The sequence below is a fragment of the Stegostoma tigrinum genome, chromosome 39 (assembly GCF_030684315.1).
Source record: "Stegostoma tigrinum isolate sSteTig4 chromosome 39, sSteTig4.hap1, whole genome shotgun sequence".
In the NCBI taxonomy this organism is placed as follows: Eukaryota; Metazoa; Chordata; class Chondrichthyes; order Orectolobiformes; family Stegostomatidae; genus Stegostoma; species Stegostoma tigrinum.
In genome coordinates, this window is record NC_081392.1 from 4,653,429 (window position 1) to 4,668,038 (window position 14,610).

At 40.7% G+C, this 14,610-nt stretch overlaps 1 protein-coding gene across 5 annotated transcripts in view; it reads right to left on the reverse strand.

The window, feature by feature from the left end:
- LOC125447673 (ryanodine receptor 1-like) overlaps positions 1–14,610 on the reverse strand; it is a 411,721-nt gene that overhangs the window by 31,135 nt on the left and 365,976 nt on the right. For all 5 annotated transcript variants that reach the window (XM_059641019.1, XM_059641018.1, XM_059641017.1 and 2 more), the window contains 3 exons: positions 10,940–11,021; positions 7,286–8,580; positions 5,990–6,057 (listed from right to left, as the gene is read on the reverse strand). In XM_059641019.1, coding sequence (XP_059497002.1) covers positions 5,990–6,057; positions 7,286–8,580; positions 10,940–11,021 — 1,445 coding nt within the window. The remainder of the gene's footprint in view (positions 1–5,989; positions 6,058–7,285; positions 8,581–10,939; positions 11,022–14,610) is intronic.

Sequence of the window (14,610 nt, forward strand, 5' to 3'; positions counted from 1 at the left end):
CTCGCAGACTCACTTGCGATTGCCAATGATCCCACGGCAAGCTGTACCATGAATGTTCATTGTGATGTGATGAACATGTACCTTTAAGGGATCATAACTTAACTAGCTGTCAATTATCACTCACTTTTAATTGGAACATTAAGTACTAAATCCACTGCAGTGGTAGAGGTCAGACAAGTTTATATAACTTTCATTTTAACATTGTATGTATACAACCTTAACTTCAAATAAATACGAATAGGAAGGGTTTAGACAGATATGGGCCAAATGCTGGCAAATGGGGCTACATTAACTTAGGATATCTGGTCAGCATGGTCGAGTTGGACCAAAGGGTTTCTTTCCATGCTGTATGACATTATGACTCTACGACATTATTGCTTTTACTATTCCTTCTCTCAGGATTGCTATGTTTATGTTGAATATAAGAACATAATAGTGCTGGAGACATAACAGACATTTGGAACATTGGGAGCAGTTTTGGATCCTGTATCTGAGGAGAGATGTGCTGGCAATGTGTGCGTGTGTGCACGCATGGGGTCCAAAAGATATTTAGATGGATGATCCCATGGATGAAAGGCTTGTCATAAGATGAACAGTTGACAGTTCTGGGTCCGTGCTCAATGGAGTTTAGAAGGATGAAGGGGGACTGAAATTTACAGGATGGAGGCCTCAATATTGTGAATGCTAAGATGTTTCCACTATTTGGAGTGTTCCACCACTGAGGTACAGTACCCGCAGGGTGTACAATGTGCAAGATGTACTTTAACTCACCAGACCTGTGACCTCTACATCTATAAAAATAAGGACAGGGGATAAATGGCAACATAACTAACGATTTTCTCTCCAAGCCACACAACCTAACTTGAAATTATGTCGCCATTCCTTCACTGCTGGGTCAACATCCTGGAAAACCCTCTCTAACAGCACTGCAAGGATATCTATGGACTGCAGAAATTCAGGAAGGCAGCTCACCTCCAGCACCCAATTGAAAAAAAAGAAAGATTATCCAGGTATGACCTGTTTACTTTTGTTTGTATGAAAACGAAGTGTCATAAATAACCTGGAAACAAATAATACTGGAAATCACAGCAGGTTAGGCAGCATCCATGGTGAAAGAGCAAGCTAATGTTTTGAGTCTGAATCACTCTTCATCAGATCCGATATGAAGCATGGAGGGGGCAGCATTTAGGCAGTAGTGGTTGGGGGAGAAAATGCGTTGATAGTTCAGATTAAATAATCAGAATGTGAGAATGGCAGAACAATGGTGTGTCTAACCGCCAAACTGGAAAGAACAGATGGCCCCACTGGAGTAGGTGGAGAGGACAGAAGAAATGGTTACAGAGAAGACAAGTAAATCTAAAGGAAAGGGAAGAAATGGGAGCATGTGCATAATCTGAAGGTGTTGCACTCGATATTAACTTGAGAAGATTGTACAGTGCCTAGTCTGAAGATGACCTGTTGTTTCTCCGGTTGCACTGTGATTCACTGGACCATTGCAGCAAGCTGAGGATAAACAAGTGCACGTGAGCAGAATGTGGTGTTAACATGACCAGGTATAGGAAAGTCAGGATCATGCCTGCATATGGACTGAGTAGGCCACTTTGGGTGCAGCAAATGCAAGAGATTAGATTGGAGGAGGTACAAGTTAAATGCTGCTTCACCTGGAAAGACTGTTTAGGTCCTTGAATGGTGAGCAGGGGGGAGGTAAATGGGCAGGTGTTGCACCTTCTGCAGTTACCACCCCTCATTATCACCACTCCTTGCAAGCCCTGTTTTCTTTTTCCCTGCACATGACCCTCGTTTATACAATTTTGATGCCAAGCTTCAAACCTTAGCAGATCTTATTTGTCACTTCAGTCTTGCTGGGGTGCTAAATTAATACTGAGCAATTCTGGAGTGGTCTGAAGTGCACATATACCTTTTATCATAATTGTATTGCACTGCTGGAGGAACGCTCAAAATCTGAAGATTGTGAAAGGAGTAATAAAGGGAGCAGGAGTAAGAAAAATTATAGCAAACACAAGAGGGTTTTGAAATTTCCTGTTCTTACCAGAGAAAACATTATGAGTAAAGCAGAGAGGTAACTTTACTGGCCGTACGAACTATGATTTAAATCGGGGTTCCCATGTTGCACTACACATGCTCTACCCACTAATATTTCCAAATGATAACTTGCTTGTTTTCTTTTATTTCACTCTCAATACTTACAAATCGCATTAAATTATAGGAGACTGAGACCTTCAGTCACTGGCATTGATGGCTCTACAGGTAATCAACGGTATGGTTCTTTGTGCTAGCAACATTTTCAAGTTGAACTTTTTGATAACTGCATTTTTTTAAATTTTAAAACAAAATAATGAATATTTCCAAGGTCTTCAAGCATGCTGGAATATAACTTGAATTCTTATGTTTATTTTTTTAAAATCCCTGTTTATTGGTGCTTAAGGTTTTTTCTTCCTGTGTATTATGCTTCTTTTGCAGCTGGCAGAATTCTCATCCTTTTGTACTCCTGCTGCCTTGAGATGAAGGTGAACGTTCATTCTGTGCTGCGAGAATCTGCTTCCGCCCCTCCATAGACGTATGAATTAATAAGCATAGTAAGCATAACTTTAACTACTCTACCTTCTAATCACCTTTCATTCAACTTTACTATTGTGAAGCTGGGTAGAATACTTGTGGATTGGAAAGCAAAAAGTTAGAATTTGGTGTCTGTAAAATGCTAGGAGGGAAAAGCATTACGTGGTCCCTTTTAAAGATTATATGCTTCTTCTGTGCTTGGAGATTTAAAATGGATGTCTATGCGCAGCAGCAGCCTGAAAGTCTGCAAGTCCACAGAAAGGACCCAAATTGAAACATACGTATAGAAAGGCCATACAGTTAGCAGGCCAAGCTGCAGTTTTTACCTTAATTACAGGCTTTTGAATTTAGCTGATCAATTTGAAACAGGTAGAACACAAAACAGAATATTACAGCGCAGTACAGGCCCTTTGGCCCTCGATGTTGTGCTGACCTGTGAAGCCAATCTGAAGCCTATGTAACCTACACTATTCCATCATCATCCATATATTTATCCAATGACCATTTAAATACCCTTAAAATTGGCAAGTCTACTGCTGTTGCAGGCAGGGCATTCCACACCCTTACTACTCTCTGAGTAAAGAATCTACCTCTGACTTCTATCCTATATCTATCTATCAGCCCTCAATTTAAAGCTATGTCAAAAAGGCTCTCGCTGTCCACCCTATCTAATCCTCTGATCATTTTGTATGTCTCTATTAGGTCACCTCTTAACCTTCTTCCCTCTAACGAAAACAGCCTCAAGACCCTCAGCCTTGCCTCATAAGACCTTCCCTCCATACCAGGCAACATCCTGGTAAATCTCCTCTGCACCCTTTCCAATGCTTCCACATTCTTCCTATGATGCAACAACCAGAACTGTACGCAATACTCAGTGTACGGCTGCACCAGAGTTTTGTACAGCTGCAACATGACCTCATGGCTCCGAAACTCAATCCCTCTACCAATAAAACCTAACACACCGTACGCCTTCCTAACAACCCTATCAACCTGGTGGCAACTTTCAGGGATCTATGCACACGGACACCGAGATCCCTCTGCTCATCAAGAATCTTACCGTTAGCCCAGTACTGTATTCCTGTTACCCCTTCTGAAGTGAATCACCTCACACTTTTCCACACTAAACTCCATCTGCCACTTCTCAGCCCAGCTCTGCAGCTTATCTATGTCCCTCTGTAACCTGCAACATCTTTCTGCATGATCCACAACTCCACCGACTTTAGTGTCATCAGCAAATGTACTAACCCGTCCTTCTACGCCCCCATCCAGGTCATTTATAAAAATGACAAACAGCAGTAGCTCCAAAACAGATCCTTGCGGTACATCACTAGTAAGTGAACTCCAGGATGAACATTTCTCATCAACCACCACCCTCTGCCTTTTTACAGCTAGTCAATTTCTGATCCAAACCACTAAATCACCCTCAATCCCATGTCTCCATATTTTCTGCAATAGCCTACCATGGGAAACCTTATCAAACACTTTACTGAAATCCATATACACCACATCAACCGCTTTACCCTCATCCACCTGTTTGGTCACTTCTTAAAGAACTCAATAAGGTTTGTGAGGCGCGACCTAGCCTTCACAAAACCGAGTTGACTATCCCGAATCAAATTATTCCTTTCTAGATGATTATAAATCCTCTCTCTTCTCATCCTTTCCAACACTTTACCCACAACCAAAGTAAGGCTCACAGGTCTATAATTACCAGGGTTGTCTCTACTCTTAGATACCAAAAAGCTATTAAATTTAAGCTGTATGGTTTTGACAACATAGGACCAAATCCTATTGTAAGAAATACTGATATATCATCAAAGGTATAAGAAGAAAAGGGCAAATGGACACAGAGCCCAGAGTCAGCTGTCATCCACCAGAGCTAACGGTCCTCAACTCTCAAGAGAGAACTGCTGGCTCTCTCAGCCTCATTTATGTCTTAAAGAAAATACCATCTAAAAAATTACAATACCAACAGCACAACTAGTTAATATTCCTGACAGAAGAATCAACAGAGAAGGCACAGAACATTCTGGAAGCATGTAACCTGACTGTAATTTCGACAGACTAAATTTTTTTCTTAAGATTATATATGTGGGACCTGTATTTATTGCAACAGCATACAATTAGAATCTTGCTTCATTTGGGAACAGTTTGTAGTTAGAAGGGATTTATTTGGTTGTTAGTAGTTTAGTTAATTTGTCCACTGTTAGAGTTAGATAAATAAATTGTTACTTGTTGATTTTAAAGTGAATGTCAAGGATTTATTTTATTTAATCACTAGAAATTCCCAAAAACCAGGTTACACCATGTTTCACTCTCGTTTTACAGATTATAGGGTGAGGTGTTTCTCTTTGAGTCATTTGGTTTTAATTTGGGGGGGGGGGGGGGGGGGGGTCAACCTCCACTCTGTAACACTATCTAGAACTGCTGAACAAGTCATTTGTTTGACCTTCAGATGGTGTGGAAAAAAATTAAGTTTTACTTTAAAAAGTACTGGTTTTAAATAAAAGTAAATCCAAACAAACAGAAATGGGTTTCAAGTGGTTGTAACTTGCACATACCTCTAGGAGAAAGAAATGCATCCAAGTGGAGAAAATCTTAAAAGATGGATTCCTACATTCAACCGTTCGGATTTTTAGGAAGTTTTTTTATAGGAAAAATTCAAATTTTATTAAAAGTCATTTTATTGATAAGTGGTGTATTGGAATGGAATAAGTCACTCAGGGCAGTTCAGGGATCACTGAAGACAACCTCACAGGTTTCAAGCAGATAGAAAAGACGGTGAGTATGGGATAAAGAGAAGTTGACTCCATGTTTCTGAAGATAGGTCTAGGCCTGAAACTTCAGCCTTCCTGCTCCTCTGATGCTGCTTGGTCTGCTGTGTTCATCCATGGTAGGTAGTCCTGCTTTTTGCCATGCTGCTGGGAAGGCAACTAAACGATGTTAGTTGTGTGTAAGGGAAATAAATGAATAGTCAAGAGCAAATGGATTGCTCTGCTGTTAGAACTCAGGGATAGGTTCTAGCAATTAGTATGCAGTAAGTTTTCAAGTCAAGGTCTGGGAAATGTCCTGAGCAATTACAGACTTAAATGTAATAGCTCAATATAGCTGAGAGAGGGAGTTGAAAAGCTCAAGCAGTACTTATTTGACACAGCTGAGCAAAAACCAGAACTCTCGGAAATAAATAGAGTCTGTTCTTGGTGAAACGGTTGGTGAAAAGCAGGAACTGTTACCAAGAGGGAGTGCTAGAGTACTATTTTGGCATCCTATTCATCAACATTACTTGTAAATGATGTATAACAGCTGAACAGTTAAGAAAGAGAAACATTTTTATTATGCTGACATGAAGTCACATTTCCACATCCTTGCCCTTTAAAAAAGCTGTAGATTAAAAAATATTAAAAAGACTCACTCCGCTTTCTCAGCTTCAGCCTTGAGTTGATCTTCTACCTTGGTTTCTAGCTGAGATTCAATCTGTTGCTGTTAAAAAGTAAGACAGCATTTTGCAATTGCTATAATAACATTTATTGTAGATCTAGGTATTGAAATAAAAACTTGACAGAAGTCTTAACAATGGCCTCTGATGAAAAAGCAGTTCGAGGAAGATAAAATGAAATCGTCAAGACTTAATCCACCAAGTGATTATGAGAGAAAAATGAACACTGCAGTTTTCCAAACTCCACCAGGTAGCACCCATATTTTATTCAATATCCTGCCATTTAGGTTGAATTTTGGCATAAGAGTTAACTAACGTGGGGAGGAAACAAAGTACAGGCTCAATATTTTGCTCACTTGCTTTTGGGTTTAAGGTTTTTTTCTCTTCATAGTCCATTGTCAATTCAAATAGGTGGCCTTGCGGCATGGGTGCAGTGTTGCTGCATCTGAGCCAGAAACTCCCGACCTCAGTTGCACCCTAGGGTTTGGCAATCAAGGTGAATTCATAACGTGGCTAAACAGGTTGAATATTAACTTGTAATTTCTTCCAACATACATCAATAGGAGATGATAAGAGTGGATGCCATTTCTGGTCAACAGTGTGATGGAAAGAACATTGGAGCCTTTACCTTAACTATCCATAGCTCCAGACTATGCATGTAAAACTGCATCTTAGGCTAGCTGAACAGCCAATATGGGTCAGATTAGTATCAACAGCATGGAGTTTGAGTCCCATTCTGGCTGGGGGGAATTTAGGACCTGACTAATGCCCTACCATGATAGAAGAGATTGCGTTGTAGGTCAGACTGCATTTTTTTTTGTAGAATCCCTACAGCCCAACAAGTCCACACTGGCACCCAGCCAAACCCATCTCCCTCTCACCCACCTAATCTACACATCTCTGAACACTATGGGTAATTTAGCATGGCCAATTCACCCAGCCTGCACATTTTTGGACTGTGGGAGGAAACCAGAGCACCTGGAGAAAACCCACACAGACACAGGGAGAATGTGCAAACTCCACACAGATAGTCACCCGACGGTGGAACTGAGCCCAGGTCCCTGAAGCTGTGAGACAACTGTGCTAACCACTGGGCCACTGTGCCGCCTCTTTTGGGCAGAGAAACCAAGAATATAAAGAATTCAAATTGGAAAGGAAAATGACTGATAACAGATAACGTGTGCAAGCTGTTAAATGTGGTATTGCTAAAGAGGAATTAAATCTGAGGCCTGGCTTGATATTTCAAGCTGGAAAGAATTGTAAGGTCCTTACCCTTACTTTTCTGAAACTTGGTGGCGTTCCCTCGGGGGTTGGAGGTTCGACAGGTGTGGACTCCACAATGTCACCAAGTCCCAGGTTGGATTCTGGTGAACTCATCCTTAACTGGCCACTTTCTCTCTTTGTATCAGGCTTCTCAGATGTTTCCTCTTCTTTAGCTTGGTCTTCAAACTCTAACTGCACAGTCATTTCCTCAACTTCTGTCTTACTGATGTCAGGAAGGTCAGCATGAACTTCATCCTGAGTAGGATCAGGCATACTAGCCAGGAGTTCAGTGACTGTCAGATGTTTGGCCCCTTCAACTAAACCACCTCCAAACAAAGTATTCCATACTATCATAAAGAAACCACTGCAGATGCTATAGATAAATTGTAAAATGCCAATGAACAAAGTCCAAAAGAAGGTCACCAGGGCCATCACCATCTCTTTAATTGTCATCTTCTTTATTTTGCGGTATTTTTTTCTGATATTCTTGAAGGTGAATATTTTAAAAAAGTCAACAACACTGCTAAGGAATGCTGCAAAGGCAGATGGTGTTTCAGCCGGAGAAGTGATTTTTTCAGCCTCTATCACCTCAACATTCTCCCCCTCCTCTTCTTCATCTTCTGACTTTTCCCCCTCATCTGTTTCAGAGATCTTTGAAGCAATTTGCATTTCAAAGATGGTATCCTCACAGAAGTTGACAAAGAGTTCCATCTTTTCAGATTCCCCACCTTCGTTCACGACATCAAATATAAACTGTCGTTTAGATTCTTTGACTTGAGGCATCTCCCACTGAGTTTTATTGGCCTCACTAATCTCAAAGTAAATACGCTCTATTCTCTTACTGGCACCCATGATCTCAATTCGGCCTAAGAATGGCTGGAAATAGGTGAGGATGCTTTCTGCCAGTTCCAAGAAGTTTTGCAGCCTTGTATCATGAGGCACATGTTCAGATAGGTTTGTCAGTAACACAGCTATGTTAAAACCAATATCTTTGGCTGGTTCTTGGAATCGGTTTGCAAATTCTTCATAGTTTATCATCTCATTCTCATCTGCTTCTGAGCATGACAGTAAGAACTGGATCTCAGAAGGTGTGTATTGTTTCTGGCTATCCATGGCCTTATGGAAATCCTTCTTTGAGATAAGCCCTCTGGGATCAGTCACATAATCTTTGAATGCATCAGATGCCACAATGTCCTTCAGTTTCAGGAACATGTCAAAAAACTTGAGGATCATTTCAACATTACTAGAGGACTCCACCAACATATCCACCATTTGTTTAGCAATAGTGCCATTCACAACATTTCCTGAAAGAAACAAATAAGAACATATGTCATGGTGTTGAAAAATAAAGTGCTCCTATATGCAGTCCAAATCTGAAGGAAAAAATTGTTGTTGCTTTACCCACTCTTTAGTTTTCAATGTATTGTATACAGCATGACAAATAGAGCATAATGATTACGTTTTACTCACTAAAAAGCATTGCCAAACTCTACATAAAGAAGGAACTGTGTGTAGTTTAATTTCACAGTAAGTGATATCTGATAGACTATGAGTTGATGTGAAAAAGCGGAAGTGGAGAATGTAGACAACTGTAAAAGACAGGGTGAGAGTGTCTTGCTGGCAACAACAGAAGATGCAATATCAGGGAAAAAAGAGCAGGCTGGAGGTGGACTGGCTGGATGAATGAAATCAGAAACTGAGCAAAAGCGGGAAGCTTCTGGCCACTCCTGAACAATTATAAATTATGAATGGATTGAGGTAACAACTCCTACATGTGTGGAAAGGCTTAAAAATTTCCAAATCATATCATTCTCAAAAGAACTACTTTTGCAAAGCTCTTTAAAACAACCATACTTTTGAAGCAGTAATGGTGGAACACATCATCACAATTTTGTGTAAATAAACATTGAGCCATTGACAAAATAGATCGGAGGAAAGAAACTGCTGTCAATCAAGCAATGATTTCCCTGCGTCATTTGGCTTCAACAATTGATGGTAGTCTTGGTTCTCAGCTAAACCTTACTAAACATTTATTGGCAGCCCAGTCTTCTATTAGTTTTTTGAAACAGGCACTTGCAGGGTGAATTATTATTTTATTGATAACATTTTCCTTAGATCATGTGCTATTATTTGTATGGGGCTTACTGATTCTGTGCAATATGTATACTGGGTAAATGGATACAGTGCAATGGATGGCACGGAGGATATGAGACGCCACTGGGAATGGGTAGTGTGGATTCCTATGGAAGTTAGCTTTCAAAAGTTTCCTGCATCTAGACTATCGTTCACAACTCTTCTGAGGGCTATGAACTACAAGTTCTTCAGATTCTGGTTTAACTCCATGCAAATTTCAGGATCGAGGAAACATCTACTCCACTATGGAACTAACCAAGTTCAGAATGCATTCCACTCTGCTCCTGCACTTGGAAAAACTGGGGCACTGGGAATTGGGATAGGCTGCCAGAGTTTCAGAATTAGGTCTTATTCGTCATTTCCAAAAGGACAGCATCATCTCCCTTTGTAATCTGTATGTTTCAATAAGATCATTTAATCTGGGTAAGTGTGAGATCATGCACTTGGGCAGGACATACAAGGCAAGGGAATAGCTGACAAACAGTATGACCCGACCTTGGTGTGTATGTGCACCGATCCCTTAAGATAGTGGGACAAGTTAAGAAGGCATATGGGATATTACCTTTACATACCTAAGATTACCTAAAGATTTACCTTTATTATTCAAGACATAGAGTTTATAGTTATTTAGGCCACAGCTAGAATATTACGTGTAGTTCTGGAATCCACGTTACAGAAAGGATGTGATTGCACAGGACAGGGTGCAGAGGAGATTTACCAGGATGTTGCCTGGGCTGGAGAGTTTCAGTTGTAAAGTGAGATTGGATAGACCTGGGTTGATTTTCTTGAAGCACAGTGACTGAGGGGGAGCATGATCAATGACCATGGAGCACGGTCAATGACCATGGAGCACAGATTTAAATTAAGAGGCAGAGGTTATGGTTGGGGGGTGGGGGGAGGCGGGTGCGGGAAATGGTAAGCAAACATTCTTCTCCTTCACAGGGTGGCAGGAATCTGGAACTCACTGTCTGTAATGGCGGTAAAGGGAGAAACCCTCATAACATCTAATAAGTATTTGCAAGTGTACAAGCTATTTCAAGACATACAAGGCTATAGGCCAAATGCTGGAAAATGGGATGAGAATAGGTAGGTACTTGTTTCGATTGATGCAGACTGATGGGAAAAGGGCTTCTTCCTGTGCTGTTGACCTCTGTGACTACATCACACCTCATTCTTTATAACTGCAGAGAACACAAACCCAATTTATACAGCCTCTCACCATAGGACAACCCTCACATCCCAGGGAGTAATCTGGCGAACCTTTGCTGTACGAACCTTCGATATGTATGCTTCCTTAAATACTGAGGTCCAAGTGCAGCTTCAAGTAAAGCCCTGTACAACTGAAGGACAATATTTCCAATTCTGCCTTTAGTGATGAGCTATACGAAAGATCTGGTTATGAAGGGAATCGTTAATTCAAGATAGCAGATGGGCTTGTTGAAGTGAGTTGAATGAAGATTTAGCTTGTTTTGCTTTTTCATACAAGTTACCTTATCCCATTCCAATGCACTGAATGCACCTTGCATTTACCTTCCAGTAATGAAAGCAGCATCACTACCATGTCTTTCTGTAAGTCCAGGAGCTCCTTCAATAATTCAATCTGGCTAGAATCCTGTCAACAGAAGTAAAAATATTTAAGACAGCATTTCAATGCCATCTTGCCAGCAAATTAAATGCAAGATATGAACATTCCATCTGAGTGAGAAAAAAAAATTCAGTCACATTTTAGGGCACAAATGAGAAGTGGATGAGATGATGAGCAGCCGTGTTTAATTTTCTGGTAGTGAATTTGTTAAACTGTTTGGTGGCAGTAAGCAGCTTCCTTCACTGGGATAAGCATTCAAAGTAATAAAAACAGAAAGCAAAGATCGAAAAACTGTTGCTGAGGCCTGAATGACATCTGAGACATAAACTTATATGGGTTTGTGCCCCCCACCCTGCCCCGGTTAGAATTCGAGAGAATGATGTTTGGAAGCAGTGTGGGGTTAATGCCCTCTTAATGAAAAGGAACTGTGTTAAGTGAGAGTTAATTTTAGTTCGTTTTTCAAAAAGAAAGTGTACACTCACAGGAACACACGACTCTGTTCAGTCTGCGGATGAACGCTATACTAACTCACGACTGCAAGCAGATCAGAATGCACTAACTCATCAACTGGGGCTTCAGAGAAATGTGAGAAAAATTGGGATTTTAAGGCAAAGAGAGATATGAAAAAGCTTAAGAAAGATTTCTAGGTCAAGGTGGCTGAAAGCATGAGTGGTTCAAGGACGTGGCCAAGGTCAGAGGAACAGGTGGTAAATGGGTGCTGGATGTTTGACAAAGTGGGAGGACTGGAAGAAGTTGCCCAAACATTGAAGGTGAAGAATCAAGCTATCAAAACAAGGACAGGAATTTCAGTTTGAGGTAGGGACTGGAATTGTACGCAGATACAGAAGGATGGAGGTGAGGAATGACTGTGAATTAGTTTGAGGTAAGATATAGAGATTCAGGGGAACCAAAGTAAAAGATCCTCTGGAACAGCACTGAAATTACTGACCATGAAAGTGACAAAAGCAGTTAAAGTTAAGTTCATCTGATTAACCATCTTAAAAGGAACTTCAATGTTCTTCATCAGTCAGATGATCAACTGAAAATAAAACTAGGCTTCCACAAGATTCCATTTGCTGCATAATACTATGCTACCCCCTACCACTGGGAACATCAAAGTGCAAAGCTATCTCTGTTCTGTCAACAGCCACAACTTATATCCGATTTGAAGATTACAGTCCTATGATAAGTAATGAAGATTACTGTCAATTAAGCCACACTGCTACGACTGCCCAAGGGAGTTTTTCAGGTGTCAGGCACATTTGCCTAAATAGTTCTGCATAAGAGTATCCTCAATTCAAATAAATCCATTAATATGCTCAAAATGGTGAACAAAAGAGAAGTAACAGGCATACTATGGAAGAGAAATATTAGAATAAGCTAAAAAGATATTTGCAAAACTAAAGCCAGGAAACAGCAATTACTGGTGAGATTTATAATGCAAAAGTAGACTCAATATTGTAAAATTTGATGTTATTTTATCATGCCTGACAAGTGATACAGTGATGTTTGGTCTTTAATATTTTTTAACAGAAAATTCTTGTATGTAATGCACACTGTGATTTCCTATGCAAAACATAGGTGCTTTCAATAATGTGTTGGACTGGGGTGGACAAAGTAAGAAATCACATGATACCATGTTATAGTACAACAGGCTTATTTGAAATTACAAGCTTTCAGAGTGCTACTCCTTCATCAGGTGCTCCAAAAGCTTGGGATTTCAAATAAACCTGCTGGACTATAACCTACTGTCGTGTGACTTCTGGCTTTGCTTTCAATAGGCAGCAATATACAAACTATCAACAAGATTTACAGATATGTGGAGGAGTGGTGTAGTGCTAATGTTACTGGACTGGTATTCTAAAGACCACACAAATATTAGATAACAAGGTGTAAAGCTGGATGAACAGAGCAGGCCAAGCAGCATCAGGGGAGCAGGAAAGCTGACTTTTCAAGCCTAGACCCTTCACCTTGTTATTTCAGATTCTCCAGCATGTGCAGTTCCTACTATCTCTCACTGCACAAATATTCTTGGGATGTGAGTTCCACCAAGGCAGATTGTGGAATTTGAATCGAAAAAATTGGAATGAAAGGCTAGTCTAATAGTGACTGTGCAAACATTATGTTAAAAGAAATCCTTATGTCCTTTTGAGAAGGATATCTGTCATCCCTACCTGGTCTGGCCTCCAAATGACTCAAACCCACACCAGTGTGGTTGATGCTTAACTGCTGTCTGAATAGCTAAGACAACCAAATCAGTTAAAGGGCAATTACATATTCCTGAAGAAACTGTTCCATTGCCTCAATACAGCATTGTACAACTATCTATATTTCAACTTCTGCTTCTAATCTGGGAGGAGAAGCACAGGGTTGCGGTCTGGTCTTACCTCAAAGTGTAAAGGGAATAGTCCTTGAGCAAATTAAGAAATGTAGCCTTCAGTCAGAGGGTGTGGGTCCAATAAGTCAAGGACAGTGCCTGGTATCTGTCCAAACCATTTGATGTCAGTGGGCCCATTGGTGCTGTCAGATAAAGGGGTTCTATATCACTGCAATCTAGAAAGTTGTCCACAGTGAGACCTGCAGGTCCAGCTCAACCAGCCTGGGATATATAGTAAGTCAGTTGGGGAGCTGCACAGAGTCAGTCAGGCCTTGCTCACACATCATTTGGGGTTGGCTGTCCCAGTTGGGGATGGACCGTGGTCAGTTCTTTGGTGGGGGGTGGGGGGAGTTCAATTAAAGTCAAGGGCTTGTTGGGGGGGGGGGGTTAAAGTCAGGGAAGTCAATTCTGGGGATTGGAGACAGTATGTTATAATGGACAGGTGACAATAATTGTGAAGAGGGCAAATAAATATAATGATGGCACAATAGAGCATTAGCGGGCTTGTACCTACTGTTCTTGTACCTACTGATGGTGTATGGCCTCTGGCAACAGAATGATGCAAGTGATTTCATTCAAAGTCATTCAGTACTGATGAGGTTGACAGGGAATACACTGCAAGAGAAGAACACAGAGACTGGGGCAACCTCTTACATACCAGGCTGATCATGTGTTGCACTCTGCCAAGCCTGTTCAGCTTCTATGTAGTTCAGGTTAATGTGTCAACATGTACTGTTACGTGTGTTATAGTCCCAAACAATAATGGTAAAGAGTCCAATTTTCTTTTGAGCATGTGGCTGACTAGATATCTCTCCCACTCTACTGCCTGTAATTGGTGTCTGTCGACAAGATTTGTAAGTTGACAATCTGTTTGGCCGTGTTATAAACACACCCTCTTTGGCTGTCAATGGGACTCAAGGCTGGAATGTCTGGCTCAGAGGAAGGTATGCTATCCACAGTGTAACGTGATCTCCTTGACACATATTAGGCTTATTTAATTATAAGCAAGTTAATTAGCGTCATAGAGGTCTACAGAAATAGATAAAGGCCCTTTGGCTCATTGAGAGGAGAAAAGCCACAATGAACCAATTTTTCATGCTATTTCTTCTATAAATAATGAAGGCACCACCTTTGACGGTGCTGGTGAACAACTCTGAATGAAACATTGCTAGGGATTGAGCAATCACTTGCATCATTCTGTTGCCAGAGATCATACACCATCAGTAGGTACAAGAACAA